Source organism: Scyliorhinus torazame, chromosome 8 (assembly GCF_047496885.1).
Source record: "Scyliorhinus torazame isolate Kashiwa2021f chromosome 8, sScyTor2.1, whole genome shotgun sequence".
Taxonomy (NCBI): Eukaryota; Metazoa; Chordata; class Chondrichthyes; order Carcharhiniformes; family Scyliorhinidae; genus Scyliorhinus; species Scyliorhinus torazame.
Genome location: NC_092714.1, coordinates 107,940,496 through 107,959,885, shown reverse-complemented (window position 1 = coordinate 107,959,885; position 19,390 = coordinate 107,940,496). Strand labels below are relative to the sequence as shown.

At 50.7% G+C, this 19,390-nt stretch overlaps 1 protein-coding gene across 1 annotated transcript in view; it reads left to right on the top strand.

Moving 5' to 3' along the window:
* LOC140428025 (cilia- and flagella-associated protein 47-like) overlaps positions 1 to 19,390 on the top strand; it is a 1,060,448-nt gene that overhangs the window by 195,528 nt on the left and 845,530 nt on the right. Inside the window, exons 21-22 of the mRNA XM_072513997.1 lie at positions 2,490 to 2,634; positions 17,134 to 17,228. Coding sequence (XP_072370098.1) covers positions 2,490 to 2,634; positions 17,134 to 17,228 — 240 coding nt within the window. The remainder of the gene's footprint in view (positions 1 to 2,489; positions 2,635 to 17,133; positions 17,229 to 19,390) is intronic.

Sequence of the window (19,390 nt, the reverse complement as noted above, 5' to 3'; positions counted from 1 at the left end):
CTTCACTTGCGCAAGGCTAAGTCTCATGCAATTGAAAATGGTGCACAGAGCGCACCTAACAAGAACCTGAATGAGTAGGTTCTTCCCGGAGGTGGAGGACAAGTATGAACGGTGCCATGGAACCAACATGTTCTGAGCATGCCCCAAACTTGGGTTCGGGACAGCCTTCTTTGAAGCAATGTCCAAGGTTGTGGGATTGAGGATGGATCCAAGCGCAAATGTGACAGTCTTCGGAGTATCGGACCAACCAGATCTATTTATGGGGAAGGGGGCTGACGCCCTTGCCTTTGCTTCCCTAATCGGCCGCTGAAGTATCCTGCCCGATTGGCGAGCAGCAGCACCACCCAAAGCTGCAGACTGGCTGGCAGACCTGTCGGAATTTCTCCACCTGGAGAAAATCAAATTTGCCAAACGAGGGTCAGAGGATAGCCTCCACAAAGCTTGGAAGCCATTCACCAACTTGTTCCAGGATCTGTTTGAAGCCAACAGCCAATAGAGTGAGGGGAGGGAGGGGGCTACTCAGGAGCCAACAAGACACCAGAGAACAGGTAGAAATGGGAGAAGGCGGGAGAGGGAGAGTCAGGGAGAGAGGAGAGGGGGTTCGGAACAGCCGGATTAGACCACAGGTTGCCAAGAACAAGGCCACAAAGGACAATACTCCAAAGAAACAACTAAAGAAATGGGGGGGGGGGGGCAGGGGGGGCAATTAACAGGGGAGAGGAGGGGAAGGGAGGAAACAGCTATACATATGTAAATAGTTGACAACCACCTTTTGTAAAATATGTATTCCTATAAGATATCTTAAAATAACAAAATGTTGGGGGCGGGGGGGGGGGGGGGGGGGGTTGCTAAGGAGATGGGATTATTGAAAGCCAATCCCAATGTTGAGCTCTTGTAAATTGTAACTGATCCACATACTTTTATTCATTGTGCAGTGTATAAAATCTTTTAAAAACTTCACAATTGTTTGGGTCAAAATTGAAAATTGATCTCCCTCAGTGCACCCCAGCCTAAAGTTAGGATGCAGGCACACATTGTGCCAATAGAGCTAAAACACCAACATGAACGGATGTGGGAAATCAACTGTGAGGCCATGGACAGCCTCTTCACCCTTCCTGTGATGACAGTAACCAACACCTTCCTCATCCGAACCTTGCAAGCTTTAGCCTTCAAATTCAGCCTTTTGAATTAGAGGTGTGGTACCAAAGCAGCACCAAATAACCACCAAATGTCTTCTTCCTGTAGTCCATTCCCTGACCCTGCAAACTTCAACAGGCTCATCATCAGAAGCTGCAGACTGCTGCATCTACCACATATGTTGGAATGAAGAATTTCCCTCACCTCACACTTTTTTCTTTCTGAAGCTGTGTCTCCCCTGATCTCTTGCTCTCAGTTTTAATTGCCTCCCTTTGTTTGGGATTCTCTTTCTGAAGCCTATTATTTCCTTGCTGTATGTTTTCAAATGCTCTGCTTGGCCTTAGCATCCCTTGGTTTGGAGGTCAACACTTGACTTCTCAATTCTGGGAGAATTTTGCTGATACATTATACTTGGGGGCTGGTTTAGCACAGGGCTAAATAGCTGGCTTGCAATGCAGAACAATGCCAGCAGCGCGGGTTCAATTCCCATATCAGCCTCCCCGAACCGGCGCCGGAATGTGGTGACTAGGGGCTTTTCACAGTAACTTCATTTAAGTCTACTTGTGACAATAAGCGATTACTAAATTACATTAATTAAAATCTGTCTCAGTGCTCTTCAAATTGTTCTGACTTCCATTTATTCAGAAGGGATAAGCAGTCTTCCCAATGACATTCCACAATTTCTTAATCCTACTTGGAGTTGATGCAGATGTTTAGAATTCAGACACCACTCCCTGCGGTCTCTAATCAATTAGATTTTAATTGTTGCAAAAGGAATTTGTATGTGCAAACGTGGCGATTTGCAGTTCCTTTCAGGTGTAGAAAAATTGTAGGTGCAGACCAGTAAAATTAATAGTTGATTGCCTGCTTGGACTAAATATTGCAATAATGTTTGAAAATATAAGCTGGCATATGTATGCAGCTTTAGTCTCTTGGATTCGTGGGTGTTTTAAAAAGAAAATAAATATTTTCATCAGGCCACCTTTTTCATAATTTAACGTAACAAAATATTTGCCAAGATGTTTCAAAATGGCATGGTACTAAACATTGTAATGTTTAATGAAGAGAAATATGGCAAGCAAAATAAGACAAAATCTTATTCTGCCATTAAATTCTCACTACCTTTATTGGCCAGATTTCTGGCAAGATTCCCCGTTGATGCTGGACAAGAATTTAATGCAACCTTTTTCTATGAATTACTTTTTAGTTATCATTATTATACCAATATGCTGCAGTATTTCGTAAAGTTTAAGAAAACAGTAGTTTCCTAAATCTTTGTTCGGCAGGATGTTTTAAGTTTTAAAATCTCATTTAATTTGCATAATTTTAATCTAACTCTTATTTATCTGCAGAAATGTTTTGTGTTCCATGGTGTATACTGTGGCTCTACTTCCATGATTCCATTCACTTTAATGAATCTAACTGAATCACAAATCAAGCTTGAATTTGATCTCTCCAAGTACAAAGATTTCTCTCTGACGTTTGAAGCCGCTGCAGGTATATTTAACAAAACTCAGATTGTGGTGTTTTTCACTGATTTAAGCTGTCAAGGGAATCTTGAGTTTTTGCAAATTTTCTTCTGGGTTCTGTGGAAGATGGGTAGAACCATCAGAAATCTGGCCAATCAAGGTAGTGAAAATTAAAAACATTTTTTGCAGACATTCTCTGGGGTTTTCGCCAATCTCCTGTTAACATTATGACAGGAATTCGGAAATACTCCTGAAGAATTTCTTTGCAACAATGTGGTGACTGTGGTGAAACACGAGGAAAAAAATTATTGTTTTGAGCAGCAATGTTTTGTGACACCCCCCCCCCCCCCCCCCCCACTAGCCTGCGACCCACACCCCTCCTGCCATTAGATACCTCTTCAATCCTTGTCCTTTGGTGACAGCTGTTTGGTTTGTGATTCAGCGAGCCTTCCCCAGAGGAGGCAATGTAGGTCTTTTATTGGCTCTTCAGTTTGCAGGAAGACAACCATAGAAGATTCCCTCCCTCCTGCCCGCAGTTTATAATGTAATGCACAGGATGCACATCTATAAACAATCTGAGACTGTTGATCCAATATTTAATTCAAATATGCAGACTGTAAATGAGGAGTTTATGCGTGATAACATCAGTACTTTCCCCCACATCAGTGGCAGGTAAATATTCTCATTCATCGATAATATTCAGCTTTAACCTCAACGTAGTCTCAAAAGGGATCCCAATCTTGCTGATAGATTGCCTAAAAGTACTGCACTTATTTTCCAGTGAGAGTCCTCTTTAGTAATATTATGACAGTTTCCTTTTTTACTAGAAAATATTTTATTAAGGCATTTATAATTTTAACACTTTTAAACAGAAAGATCCGACAAACACAAAAACCCCCCACAATAACATAGCCATCTCCCCCAGAAGCATAGACCCTAACTATCGTGGTCCATGTAACTACTCCATCTCACGGTTCTCCCTTCATTGGTTTTCCTACTCCTATTCATCACTTCCATGCCTCCCCACTTCCCCCTCCTTTACAGACTAACTAATTTTCCTTGAAGAAATCGATGAATGACTGCCACCTCTGAACGAACCCCTGTAATGAACCTCTGAAGGCGAATTTGATTTTCTCTAACTTGAGAAACCCCGCCATGTCGCTTACCCATACCCCCGACTTAGGGGGCTCCGAGTCCCTCCATTCCAGCAGAATCCGTCTCCGGGCCACCAGGGAGGCGAAGGCCAAGACGCCGGCCTCTCTCCCCTCCATGGCTCCCGGATCTTCTGACACTCCAAATATTGCCATCTCCGGACTCGGAGTCACCCTCCCTTCCAGGACCTCAGACATGACATCTGCGAATCCCTGCCAAAATCCCCTCAGCCTCGGACACGCCCAGAACATGTGTACATGATTCGCAGGACCCGCCCCACACCGCCCACACCTATCCTCACCTCCTCAAAAAACCTACTCATCCGGGCCACAGTTATGTGTGCCCTGTGGACCACCTTAGATTGGATCAGGTTAAGCCTGGCACACGACGAAGATGCATTGACTATCCTCAGGGCCTCCTCCCATAAACCAACTTCCAACTCCCCTCCCAACTCTTCCTCCCACTTCCTGTTCATCTCCCTATTGAAATCCCTTCCCACTCCATCAGTTCTTTATATATTTCTGAGACCTTCCCATCCCCAACCCCTGTTTTTGACATCACCTGGAATCAATTTAGGTTTTTTTCATTCGATCTTGGGATGTGGGCTTCGCTGGCTGGGCCGACATTTGTTGCTGATCCCTAATTACCTTTGAACTGAGTGGCTTGCTAGGCCATTTCAATGGGGGACAGTTAAGAGTCAACCGTATCTTGGTCTCGAGACACATGTAGGCCAGACTGGGTAAGGACAGCAGATTTCCTTCCCTGAAGGACATTGGTGAACCAGATGAATTTTACAACAATCAACACAGTTTCATGGTCATCATTAGACTTATCATTCCAGATTTTTATTGAATTCAAACCTGGGCTCCAGAGGATTACCCAGGGTCTCTGGATGACCAGGCCAGTGACAATACCACTATGCCACCGCCTTCGTGAACCTCCTCTGAACTTCCTCCAATGCCACTACACCTTTCCTAAAATAAGGGGACCAAAACTGTGAACAATACTCCAGGGACAGGTCGCACCAATGCCTTGTATAGTTGCAACAACAGTTCCTTAACTTTTTATACTCTATTCCTTTAACTATAAATGCCAACATTCCATTTGCCGTCCTTATTACCTGCTGTACCTGCAGGATAGTTTTCTGCGACTCATGCACGAAGACATCGAGATCCCTCGCACTGGAACACCCCGAAGTCTCTCCCCATTTAGATAATAAGTTGGTTTTCCATTTTTCCAACCAAAATGCATGGCCTGACACTTATCCATGTTAAACTCGATCTGCCACATTTTGGCCCACCCACCTAAACTATCTAAATCCATTTTTAAGGTTCTTATTTCCTCATCGCAACTTACTGTCCCACCTATTCTAGTGTAATGTGCAAATTTGGCTATGAAACCTTGTATCCCTGTATCCAAGTCATTAATATAGATTGCAATTGATTGAAATTGATGGAATATTCTCCACTTGCTGTTGCAAGAATACTCACATAACCCAGGACAAAGCAACCCATTGATTGGCACTTAATCCACTAACCTAAGCATCCACTCTTTCTAGCATTGTGGCTACTTTGTATTATCTACAGGATTCAATAGATCAACAGAGTTCTTCAGCAGCACCTCCCACACCACAAGTTCCACTGTCTAAATATCAAGGGCAACAGTTTCATGAGAACAATTTCCCACCTGAAGTAGACATATAGCACCATTCATTCATTGTTGCTGGGTCGAAAACCTGGAACACTGTACCTAACCGCATTGTTGGAGGCCCTTCACCATGGCGACTACAGTGGTTGAAGAAGTGGCCCTGAACCAGTTTTTAAAGGGCAAGGAAGAATGGACAAGAAATGTAACCAGCAACCCCTAGTTTCTGAAATTAAATAACAAAAACATTTGTACCTTAATGTTCCCCAAATAGGTGGGTTGGGTAAACTAAGTTTTCAGTATATTTCAACTATTTTTGAAATTATATATTATAATATTTTTAATCTTTGCTTTCTGCAAGAATCTGCAGAATCAAATTTCTTATTTTATTCCCAATCCTTCAAGTATGTTTCAATGCGACTAAAATATAGGTTGGGATTTTCCACACGCAGGCGGGGACATACAATATGTTGGGAACTGCAAAATCAGTTTCCCGACAGTGTGAAATGACAGTAGGAACTTGCATTCCAACCATCATGGTAGGTTTTGTAAGGGGCAACGGAAGGAGTCCACACCGATTTGTAGAGAAAAAAACGAAACTTACTTTTATTTAACCTCTCGATGTTGGAGTAGGAGCTGTAGATGGAACCTCAATATGCACAGCTCCAGTAGTTCTCTATTGGGTCTTCTCTAGTTGATGCCTGAGTGGCTGACTTTATTTGTACAAAGGCACATGGACTTAGTTAAGGGTTCCCTGCCCCCTTAACAGGGAACTTGTATTCTGCAACCATGGGGTAGTGGATCCCGTAAGACCTGTGCGGGTTAGAACAATGGGATAGAGGCAAGTCACCATTTATGCGAGAAGGGGCCAGGAAGCCTCCTTACATGCAAATGGACAACTTAATGGAATCTTCCTCTTTCCTACTGACCATCCAAATTGCCAGCTGGGTGTCCCGCCATCCAGAACAAGTGCAGAATATCACGGTGTGCACAAGTTGGTATACCTGGATGGACACCTGAGGCAGCAAGTGGAACGTGGAAACTTGTAATGTTGGAGCCAGGATCTGCAGATGAAGCAACTTTATGTTGGAGCAGGAGCTGCAGGTGGAGCTTGGGATTGTGGTAGTATGTATTAGGGGTCATGTGGGACTGGAAGCCCTAATGTCATTGGCTGACAGATCCCGGGTCCTGGTTGACCGTTGACCTCTAGCTCCGCCCTGAAGGCGGAGTATAAGAAGCCGGAGTCCTCCCCCGCAGGCCATTCTACTATCGAGCTGCGGGGGAACAGACACACTTAATAAAGCCTCATCGACTTCACTCTATTCGTCTCTCGGAGTCTTTGTGCGCTACAATTTATTAAGCGTGCCTAAAAAGGACTATGGAGCTCAGGATCATCCCGGAATGCCTGAGGATCAGCCCCCACGCAGTGAACGTGGCAGCAGCCTTCAAGCACTGGCAGACTTGTTTCGAGGCCTACCTCAGAACGGCCACCGGCCGGGTCACAGAAGACCAAAAACTACAGGTCCTGCACTCGAGGGTGAGCACGGAGATTTTCTCTCTCATCGAAGACGCGGAGGATTTCCAGACGGCGTTCGCAGCACTGAAAAGTCTCTATGTCCGCCCAGTTAACCAAATCTACGCTCGCTACCAGCTCGCGACGAGACGGCAAGGTCCCGGAGAATCGATGGACGAATTCTACGCCGCGCTGCTGATTTTGGGACGAGCCTGCAGCTGCCCTTCGGTGAACGCAAATGAACACACGGACATGTTAATGCGCGATGCTTTTGTGGCAGGTATGAATTCCTCCCAAATCCGCCAAAGACTTCTAGAAAGAGAGTCGCTAGGACTCTCAGAGGCCCGGGCCCTGGCAGCCTCCCTAGATGTGGCCGCGCGTAATACCCGCGCCTACGGCCCCGACCGCGCGGCAGCCCATTGGGCTCCGTACGTACCCGTCGCGACAAACCCACCCCCCCCCCGGACATCCCACAGGCTTGCGCGGTCCAAACGCCAAGTCGCACCGGGGGCGCCCGCTGCTATTTCTGTGGCCAAGTGAAACACCCCCGGCAGCGCTGCCCGGCCCGCGCAGCAATCTGCAAGAGCTGCGGGAAAAAGGGCCATTTCCCGGTTGTGTGCCGGTCCCGCGAGGTCGCCGCTGTCCCGGGAGAACAGGGAGCCCTGCAAGCCGTTTACGCTCCCCAACCCCCCCCAGCGCCCCATGTACGACCCGCAGGCGCAGCCGCTCTGGGTCCCGACCACCGCGGTCCCGGGAGAACAGGGAGCCCTGCACGCCGCTTACGCTCCCAACCCCCCCCCCCCCGACCCCACGTATGACCCGCCGGCGCTTCCACTTTGGGTCCCGACCACCGCTCTCCCCGGAGAAGAGGGAGTTCTGCGCGTCTCTAACGCCACCCAAACTCCCCCCCCGCGCCCCACGTCTGACCCGCCGGCGCTACCAACTTGGGTCCCGACCACCGCTGTCCCCAGAGATGAGGGAGCCCCGCGCGGTCCTAAAGCTCCCCAACCCCCCCAGCGCCCCATGTGCGACCCGCAGATGCCGCCATTTTGGGTCCCGGCCACCACGAGGGAAGGAAGGGCGCCGCCATCTTGGACCACCCCAGACCTGTACGACGCGTGGGGGCGGCCATTTTGTCCACCCCCGCCGCCATCTTGTGACCCCCCAGCCATGTGCGATGTATGGGGGCAGCCATTTTGTTCATCCCCGACGCCATCTTGGACAGCAACAACGGACCCCACTCCACTACGACAACCACGTCTCGCTTCAATTATGCTCGATCAAGCTCGGCCCCGGACACTCCAGACGACGACGACAACGGTGCTAATAAACGGGCACGAGACACCATGCCTATTCGACTCCGGGAGCACGGAGAGCTTTATCCACCCCGACACGGTAAGACGCTGTTCCTTGACCACCTATCCCAGCGCACAAAAGATTTCCCTAGCTGCAGGATCCCACTCCGTACAGATCCAAGGTTTCTGCATAGTTACCCTAACGGTGCAGGGGAGGGAGTTCAAAAACTACAAACTAAACATCCTTCCCCAACTCTGCGCCCCCACTTTACTGGGATTAGATTTCCAGTGCAATCTACAGAGCCTTACGTTCAAATTCGGCGGCCCAATACCCCCACTCACTATCTGCGGCCTCGCAACCCTCAAGGTGCAACCCCCGTCCTTGTTTGCGAACCTCACCCCGGATTGCAAACCCGTCGCCACTAGGAGCAGACGGTACAGCGCCCAGGACCGGACCTTCATTCGGTCCGAAGTCCAGTGGCTACTAAAGGAAGGCATAATCCAGGCCAGCAATAGTCCCTGGAGAGCACAGGTGGTAGTAGTGAAGACAGGGGAGAAACAAAGGATGGTCATAGACTATCAGACCATCAACAGGTACACACAACTAGACGCGTACCCTCTCCCCCGCATATCCGACATGGTCAATCGGATTGCCCAATATAAAGTCTTCTCCACCGTGGACCTCAAGTCCGCCTACCATCAGCTCCCCATCCGCCCAAGTGACCGCGAGTACACAGCCTTCGAGGCAGACGGGCGATTATACCATTTCCTAAGGGTCCCATTTGGCGTCACAAACGGGGTCTCGGTCTTCCAACGGGAGATGGACCGAATGGTTGATCAACATGGGTGGCGGGCCACGTTCCCGTATCTCGACAATGTAACCATCTGCGGCCACGACCAGCAGGACCACGACGCCAACCTCCAAAAATTCCTCCAGACCGCCAAAGTCTTGAACCTCACGTACAACGAGGACAAGTGCGTTTTTAGCACCAACCGGCTAGCCATTCTGGGCTACGTAGTGCGCAATGGGATAATAGGCCCCGACCCCGAACATATGCGCGCCCTCATGGAATTTCCCCTCCCTCACTGCCCAAAAGCCCTGAAACGCTGCCTGGGGTTTTTTTCATACTACGCCCAGTGGGTCCCCCAGTACGCAGACAAGGCCCGCCCCCTAATACAGACCATGACCTTCCCTCTGTCGACAGAGGCTTGCCAGGCCTTCAGCCGCATCAAAGCGGATATCGCAAAGGCCACGATGCGCGCCATCGATGAGTCCCTCCCCTTCCAGGTCGAGAGCGACGCCTCCGACGTAGCTCTAGCGGCCATCCTTAACCAAGCGGGCAGACCCGTGGCCTTTTTCTCCCGGACCCTCCACGCCTCAGAAATCCGCCACTCCTCAGTGGAAAAGGAAGCCCAAGCCATAATGGAAGCTGTGCGACATTGGAGGCATTACCTGGCCGGCAGGAGATTCACTCTCCTCACCGACCAACGGTCGGTAGCCTTCATGTTCGATAATGCACTGCGGGGCAAAATCAAAAACGACAAGATCTTAAGGTGGAGGATCGAGCTCTCCTCCTTCAACTACGAGATTTTGTATCGTCCCGGAAAGCTGAACGAGCCGTCCGATGCCCTATCCCGCGGCACGTGTGCCAACGCACAAATTAACCGCCTCCAAACCCTCCACGAGGACCTCTGCCACCCGGGGGTCACTCGGGTTTTCCACTTTATCAAGTCCCGCAATCTCCCATACTCTTTAGAGGAGGTCCGTACAGTCACAAGGGACTGCCACATCTGCGCGGAATGCAAACCGCATTTTTTCAGGCCGGATGGTGCGCACCTGATTAAGGCTTCCCGCCCCTTTGAACGCCTTAGTCTCGATTTCAAAGGGCCCCTCCCCTCCACCGACCGCAACACATACTTTCTTAATGTGGTGGACGAATACTCCCGCTTCCCATTCGCCATTCCCTGCTCTGACATGACCGCGGCCACAGTCATTAAAGCCCTGAACACCATCTTCACACTGTTCGGTTGCCCCGCATACGTCCACAGTGACAGGGGGTCCTCTTTCATGAGTGACGAGCTGCGCCAGTTCCTGCTCAGCAAGGGCATAGCCTCAAGCAGGACGACCAGCTACAACCCCCGGGGGAACGGGCAAGTACAGAGGGAGAACGGCACGGTCTGGAAGACCGTCCTACTGGCCCTACGGTCCAGGGACCTCCCAGTTTCACGGTGGCAGGAGGTCCTCCCGGACGCTCGCCACTCCATCCGGTCGCTATTATGTACGAGCACTAATCAAACGCCTCATGAGCGTCTCCTTGTCTTCCCTAGGAGGTCCTCCTCTGGAACGTCGCTGCCGACCTGGCTGGCGGCCCCAGGACCCATCTTGCTCTGAAAGCATGTGCGGGCACACAAGGCGGACCCGTTGGTCGAAAGGGTTCACCTCCTCCACGCGAACCCGCAGTACGCTTACGTGGAGTACCCCGACGGCCGACAGGACACGGTCTCCCTGCGGGATCTGGCGCCCGCCGGCAACACACACACCCCCCGACACCATTCACCCAACCCCCCCCCCTTCCTGCCACCGCCGCACCCCGCGACCGCCCCCTTCCCAGGAGGATCGGTTCCCCTTCCCTCAGGCCCGACCAAGAATAAAGCCCAAGCTGAAACCGTAAGGCTCCCAGAGATGACAACACCGGTACAAGCACCACCACCACCACCGGGGCCGAGGCGATCGACACGGACGACCAGACCGCCCGACCGACTCGTGGCGTCGATCTAAATCAATATATGGACTTTTCACAAGAACATTTTGCTTTTCTCCCGATACCTTCTGTAAATAGTTGAAACAGGACAAAATTGTACAATACTGTATTGCCATGTGAATGTTTTCCTCCCAGGACCAGCCCTGTAAACCCTTACCACCATACGAAGCATCACACCGCCGGGTTCATTTTTGACAAGGGGTGAATGTGGTAGTATGTATTAGGGGTCATGTGGGACTGGAAGCCCTAATGTCATTGGCTGACAGATCCCGGGTCCTGGTTGGCCGTTGACCTCTAGCTCCGCCCTGAAGGCGGAGTATAAGAAGCCGGAGTCCTCCCCCGCAGGCCATTCTACTATCGAGCTGCGGGGGAACAGACACACTTAATAAAGCCTCATCGACTTCACTCTATTCGTCTCTCGGAGTCTTTGTGCGCTACAGGGATGTTGGAGCCAGGAGCAGCAGATGAAGTCTCGGTGTTGGAGTAGGAACTGCAGGTGGAGCCTCTCGATGTTGGAGTAGGAGCTGCAGGTGGAACCTCTCGATGTAGGAGTAGGAGCTGCAGGTGGAGCCTCTCGATGTTGGAGTAGGAGCTGCAGGTGCAGCCTCTCGATGTTGGAGTAGGAGCTGCAGGTGGAGCCTCTCGATGTTGGAGTAGGTGCTGCAGGTGGAGCCTCTCGATGTTGGAGTAGGAGCTGCAGGTGGAACCTCTCGATGTAGGAGTAGGAGCTGCAGGTGGAGCCTCTCGATGTTGGAGCAGGAGCTGCAGGTGGAGCCTCTCGATGTTGGAGCAGGTGCTGCAGGTGGATCCTCTCGATGTAGGAGTTGGAGCTGCAGGTGGAGCCTCTCGATGTTGGAGTAGGAGCTGCAGGTGGAGCCTCTCGATGTTGGAGTAGGAGCTGCAGGTGGAACCTCTCGATGTAGGAGTATGAGCTGCAGGTGGAGCCTCTCGATGTTGGAGCAGGAGCTGCAGGTGGAGCCTCTCGATGTTGGATTGGGAGCTGCAGGTGGAGCCTCTCGATGTTGGAGTAGGAGCTGCAGGTGGAGCCTATCGATGTTGGAGTAGGAGCTGCAGGTGGAACCTCTCGATGTTGGAGTAGGAGCTGCAGGTGGAGCCTCTCGATGTTGGAGTAGGAGCTGCAGGTGGAGCCTCTCGATGTTGGAGCAGGAGCTGCAGGTGGAGCCTCTCGATGTTGGAGTAGGTGCTGCAGGTGGAGCCTCTCGATGTTGGAGTGGGAGCTGCAGGTGGAACCTCTCGATGTAGGAGTAGGAGCTGCAGGTGGAGCCTCTCGATGTTGGAGCAGGAGCTGCAGGTGGAGCCTCTCGATGTTGGAGCAGGTGCTGCAGGTGGAACCTCTCGATGTAGGAGTTGGAGCTGCAGGTGGAGCCTCTCGATGTTGGAGTAGGAGCTGCAGGTGGAGCCTCTCGATGTTGGTGTAGGAGCTGCAGGTGGAACCTCTCGATGTAGGAGTAGGAGCTGCAGGTGGAGCCTCTCGATGTTGGAGCAAGAGCTGCAGGTGGAGCCTCTCGATGTTGGATTGGGAGCTGCAGGTGGAGCCTCTCGATGTTGGAGTAGGAGCTGCAGGTGGAGCCACTCGATGTTGGAGTAGGAGCTGCAGGTGGAGCCACTCGATGTTGGAGCAAGAGCTGCAGGTGGAGCCTCTCGATGTTGGATTGGGAGCTGCAGGTGGAGCTTCTCGATGTTGGAGCAGGAGCTGCAGGTGGAGCCTCTTGATGTTGGAGTAGGAGCTGCAGGTGGAGCCTATCGATGTTGGAGTAGGAGCTGCAGGTGGAACCTCTCGATGTTGGAGTAGGAGCTGCAGGTGGAGCCTCTCGATGTTGGAGTCGGAGCTGCAGGTGGAGCCTCTCGATGTTGGAGTAGGAGCTGCAGGTGGAGCCTCTCGATGTTGGAGTAGGAGCTGCAGGTGGAGCCACTCGATGTTGGAGTAGGAGCTGCAGGTGGAGCCTCTCGATGTTGGAGCAGGAACTGCAGGTGGAGCCTCTCGATGTTGGATTGGGAGCTGCAGGTGGAACCTCTCGATGTAGGAGTATGAGCTGCAGGTGGAGCCTCTCGATGTTGGAGCAGGAGCTGCAGGTGGAGCCTCTCGATGTTGGATTGGGAGCTGCAGGTGGAGCCTCTCGATGTTGGAGTAGGAGCTGCAGGTGGAGCCACTCGATGTTGGAGTAGGAGCTGCAGGTGGAGCCTCTCGATGTTGGAGCAGGAGCTGCAGGTGGAGCCTCTCGATGTTGGACTAGGAGCTGCAGGTGGAGCCACTCGATGTTGGAGTAGGAGCTGCAGGTGGAGCCTCTCGATGTTGGACTAGGAGCTGCAGGTGGAGCCTCTCGATGTTGGATTGGGAGCTGCAGGTGGAGCCTCTCGATGTTGGAGTAGGAGCTGCAGGTGGAGCCTATCGATGTTGGAGTAGGAGCTGCAGGTGGAACCTCTCGATGTTGGACTAGGAGCTGCAGGTGGAGCCTCTCGATGTTGGAGTCGGAGCTGCAGGTGGAGCCTCTCGATGTTGGAGTAGGAGCTGCAGGTGGAGACTCTCGATGTTGGAGTAGGAGCTGCAGGTGGAGCCTCTCGATGTTGGAGTAGGAGCTGCAGGTGGAGCCTCTCGATGTTGGAGCAGGAGCTGCAGGTGGAGCCTCTCGATGTTAAGACAGGAACTGCAGGTGGAGTGTGAGATCCTGCCTGCACTAAATCTGGTACCCACTGAGTTGTGTGCCTCTGTCCTGGTGGAGGGTGCATTTGACTGAGGTGACAGCTCTACAGGAGCATTGTTTTTGCTGTCCTCTTTCTCCTCAGCCATCTGGGTTGGAGCTGGTGTTGCACTCGGGGGGCTGGGGAGGGTGGTGGGGGAGGGTCTCCTCCTCATCTTGTTGGTACCTGTAATTGATTGAGGAGAGAATGAGTGAATCCAAGGGCTGCCTCCAACATGTCACCCTCCGGTTTCTATGTTGAGACTGTAAGCATGGTTCTTTACTGGATGGAGGCTGGATTCTGTTGTAGCTGTCTGCACATAAACTGTTGCAAACCTCCCCTGCCACCTTGGCAGCGCACTCTTCAAATGTTGTGAGTTGCCAGAGGCCATCGTGCTCCATCTCATCCTCTTTCTCTTGTGCTTGTGCGATTTGTCTTGCGCGAGGAGAGAAGATGGTTTGAGAGCAATTGAAATGCAGATGACCTTCGCATGATGCCATTTTTCACCAATGATCTTCTGGCGTCTATATGCCATGTGAAAGGTGGAAAGGTGTTACAGCTAGTCCACAGGGAATGTTGGGCAGCACCCTCCAGAGTGGTGAACTCATGCAGATAGAAGGATATGGCCAAAAGAGGCATGGCATTAGCAATGAATGTTGGTGCCCTCTACATCAACCGCAACACAATGTGGGCGTTCTGTGTCGTACTGTTAAAGACCCACAATCACATTTCTATCTGCAGACTACATGGATATCAAGTTGAGATGGTCACCACAGATTGTGGACTCTCCACTGAGGCCTATGCCCCAGTTCTCATTCAGTGAGGTGAATATGGGCAGTTGCAGGTTCATTTGCCTTGGCGGCACAGATGAGGTCCTTTATCCTTTTCTTGCACTGTAGGGCTGTCCTCTGGTGAATGTAATCAACACTCATTACCTTGGCAATTGCCTCCTATGCAGAATTGGTGAGTTGGGCCGACCTCCTCCTTCCTTCCCTTGGGTAGAAGACATCTTTCCTCTGCTCCATTGTATTCAGCAGTACTTCCAGCAAAGCATCGCTGAATCTGGGAGCTGGTGCTTCTTGGGTTGAATTCCATGTCCTGGCACCTTATAAATTAGGCACCTGGATATGACAGTGGGGTGAGCAATTTCTTGTTCCCCCCCTCTACATAATTAATGAGCCCAGAATCGCACAATTTCTCACAGGGCTCAGCGGCAGACAACATTCTCACTTCCTGAGGCCTGGCTGTAGACTTTGGGGTGTGTGAGTGGGGAGGGAAAGACGGAAGCGGTTAAACCTGACCACCCCCAATAATGTTGACAGGCTGTGTGCCATTTCTCCATCCTAATCTTGAGAAGTAGGACACCTCATTTTAATAGTTAAATCAGGTTGCCACTGTGCATTTGGGAGCCAGATTTAAATTTGATCCTGGCTGGCCTGGAAAGATGGCGGCAAAATAGGAATGAGAATAGCCAGATGGTGCAAGTAATTGGCTTTTAGAGAAATGTGGTGTGAGTCTAGAGGTACAGGAATACTTCCCTTGGTCCTGCAGGCAAATGTTTTGCTGATTGCGGCCCCTCCACAGTGCTGTGATCCCACTCCTCCAAACCCATGACCTTCAACTTTCTGCCCTCATGGGTGACGACTCAATACTCCTTAAAGAAGTTGATGACCAGCTTCCACCTCAAGGTGAACCCCTCCTCTGAACTTCTGATGGCGAACTTGATTTTCTCTAAATGCAGGAACTCTGCCAAATAGTTCACCCACGCCTCTCAACTCGCTGGCTCCGAGTCCTGACAGCACAACATAATCCGTGTCCGGCCTATCAGGAGGCAAAGTCCAACATTTTGGCCCCTCTCTCCACCTGCACTCCCGGATCTTCCGATACTCCAAATATTGCAACCTCCGGACTCGGAGCTACCGTTACCCCCAAAATCTTCGACATTATCTGCAAATCCTGTCCAAAAACCCCCCAACCTTGGACACCCCAAAACATATGCTGCTGGATTCTCCGTCGTCGGAATTCTCTGTTTCGCTGGCAGCCCGGGGGTTTCCTGCCGGCGTGGGACTACCTTACAATGGGAAACCCCATTGACCAACTGGCGTAATGGAGCATCCCGCTGGCATGCTGAAACAGAAATGTGGCACGGCGGGGCGGAGAATCCAGCCCATGGGCATGTTTCGTCAGCCTCCCTGCACACCGCCCACACCTCTCCTCCACCCCTGGGAAAACCCACTCATCGTGGACACTCATGTGGGTACAGTGCATCACTTTGACTTGAAGAACACGACGAGGACACATTAACCCTCCCCAAAGCCTCATTCCATACACCAGCCCCCAGCACCCCACCCAGCTCCTCCTCGCACTTACGCCTAACCTCCTCCACCAGGACACTCGCTCTTTAACAGCTCATGTATACGAGACCTTGCCCTCTCCTATTTCCTCCTCAGACAATGGTTTGTTCTGCAGCACCAGGGCTGGCAGTGCCGGAAACGAAGGCACCACCTTCCTTATGAAGTCTTTATCCTGCAGATAGATGAACCCATTCCCCTTTGGCAACTTGTATGTCCCCTCCAGCTCCTCCAGGTCTGCAAACCTTTCTCCAACAACAAATTCGTAAAGTATTTTATCCCCACCTTTTTTTTTAAAGTTAAGAGTATCCAATTAATTTTTTCCAATTAAGGGGCAATTTAGCTTGGCCAATCCACCTACCCTGCACATCTTTGGGTTGTGGGGGCGAAACCCATGGAAACATGGGAAGAATGTGCAAACTTCACACAGACAGTGACCAAGAGCTGGGATCGGACCTAGGACCTCGGCGCCGTGAGGCAGCAGTGCTAAGTATCCCTACCTATCGCCACCCCCAGAACCTCACATCCAACCCTGCCGGGGCAAACCTCTGATTGGCGCCCACAGGGATATGCCTTCCACTCTAAAATACTGCCGGCACCGGTTCCACACTCTCAACGCTGATACCACCACCGGGCTCGTGGAGTACCTGGCTGGCAAAAGCTGAAGGGGCATCAGCAATAGCATGCTCAAACTGGTCCCTCCCTCCATGCTTTCATGATTACCAGTTTACTTCACCCATTAACCCCAGATTGCTGGAGTCTATCCCCAAATGCCCCCAGCTGCAGCCTTCCATCACAAACTGGCAGCCTACAGTCAATGTGTGCGGTTGCCAAACTGGAAACGAAGTTAAAAAAATGCTAATAAGCTCTTGACATTAAATTCAACAAGTCTTTATTCTTGGAATCTCTGGGTTGTTGCCAACTACCACACTACCCTGTTCTTTCCTTGTCTTATTGCACATATTAGGGCCTTTATGATAGTCTGACATCTCAGCCTAATATTCTTCAAATGTGGATGGAAGTCAAGGTGTATGGTTTCTTTTCACATTCGTTGTATGAGCAAGCCTCCCTGTGAAGGGCTCTAATTTTAATTTTCCTCTTTACCTGTAGATGCAAGCCAAGATTTGTTGAATCCTCAATTTTACTCTGTGGCTCTAAGAGGGAAAGAGAGTATAAAGTGTGAATTATTATTCAGACCTACTGATGTAAGTATTGAATGAATTACAAGTTTAATATTTGTGTTTTACCTCTTCCAGATGAATAGTTTCATTATTGAGATATATGAGAGCAATGAGGAAGGATGTGGCTCACTTGGGCTGGTAGAGGTCAGAAAATGTGTTATGGAGCCAGGAGAAGCAAGCTCTAACTAGGTGAAATAAACTTTGGAGTCTGGGTGAAGAAGTGAGTGTAGGAATCTGCTGTCATGGACGTATTTAATGTGTTCATTTTTATTGTCCGTGATCAATATAATTGTGTATAAAATGTGGTGTTTTCTTACCCTTAGACTGATTGTCCCAATTTTAAAAATCCCAGCAGCAAACTTTTGGGGATTTTAAAAGATGTTTAAAATACAATGGGTGGGATTCTCCATTTTGGAGACTAAGTCCGCACACCGGCGTGAAAACGGTAATCTTTTACGCCAGGAAAACTGGCGCAAAGCGGTCACCGATTCCCCGTTTTGCAGGGGGCTAGCTCTAGCTACCGATACAGCCTTCAGCACTTCTGGTTCTGAATTCAGCCGCGCCGTGCTCCATGGTGGGCTCAGCCCGCGGACCTGGACTGCCAAAGTAGTGCCACCCTCCGACCACTCGCGCGCCCCGAATGAAGCCCCCCCGATCGGCCTTCCCCCGACTGTGGCGGCCCCGAACTGAGTCCACAGCCGCCATGCCGAGTTCACGAACGGTGTGAGCACACATAACCCACGGCGTTGGGAACTATGTCGGTCGGGGACAGAGCATCGCGGGCCTCAGGCAATGGCCTGAGAGCCTCGAGTATGCTGCTTTTCAGGGGGCGGAGAATTCAAAAACCGGTGCCGCTCCTGATTTTGGTGCCAAAACAAATTCTCCGCCCCTTCGCCGAATGCGATTTCAGCGTCGGGGAGTGGAGAATCCAGCCCCATGTCTCACACACGCAAAGATTGAATATAGATGGAGGTAAAAACATATAATTAAAATTTATGATTATCTGAGCCTGTTTTGTGGCAGGCCTGTAGCTACTCAGATGAACTGATGTATTAATTTAAGTGAAGGTCTTATAAAGTAGAGGATTCTCAGTTACCCATGAGTCTGCTAGTCATTGAGTTTCCAGGAGGTCTGTTTTCAGGTGAACCTGATGTTGGAACAAGTTGGGGGTACTCGATCTCCCACTTTCAAGGTATTGCTGTTTATTACCATGGCTGCTCAGATGGTTGGCAGTTGGTTTCTAGTGGAACTCTGTCTGCAGAACAGATTCTTGCTAATATTTTATAATTAAACAACAAAATGGCTTCCTCATCAGGTGGTTTGTACAAATTCAAAGTCCTTTTTCCAAAAAGGGGTGATGTGTTGATTATGTATCCTGTGATTTTTTTTTTGTTATCTTAAAATTCAGCCAGCCTAGTTTGGATAAAGAACCATCATAATACAATGGAAAGAAGTCAATAGGTCCTATTCACATTGGTCTAACACACATTATAGGGCGGGATTCTGTGATCCTGAGGCTAAGTGATGACGCCATCGGAAACGCCGTCATGTTTCTCGACGGCGTCAACACGGCCTCAGGATCAGCCATTCTGGCCCCTCCAGGGGCCCAACACGGCACTGGAGCGGTTTACGCCGCTCCAGCTACTGATCCCAGCGTGAACTGGGCGCCATGGATGCGCAATAGTACCAGCGCCAATGCGCACATGCGCAGTGGCACCGGCGCCAATGCGCGCATGCGCAGTAGCTTCCTTCAAGCTACAGGGACATAGTTACACCTGAGAACAAAGGTAGCTGGGTAACAGTTAGAGGTGGGAAGAGGAGGAAGCAGTCAGTGCAGGGATCCCCTGTGGTTGTTCCTCTCAACAATAAGTATACCGCTTTGGATACTGTTGGGGGGAATTACCTAGCAGGGGTAGGCTGCAGTTACCGGGTCTCTGGCATGAGGTCCGGCTCTGGGGCTCAGAAGGGAAGGGGGGGGATTAGGAGAGCACTAGTTATAGGGGACGCAATAGTTAGAGGTACAGACAGCCGGTTCTGTGGGCACGGGCGAGACTCTCGGATGGTTTGTTGCCTCCCGGGTGCCAGGGTCCATGACGTCTCGGATCGTGTCTTCAGGATCCTTAAGGGGGTGGGGGAGCAGCCAGAAGTCATGGTGCACATTGGTACCAACGACGTAGGTAGGAAAA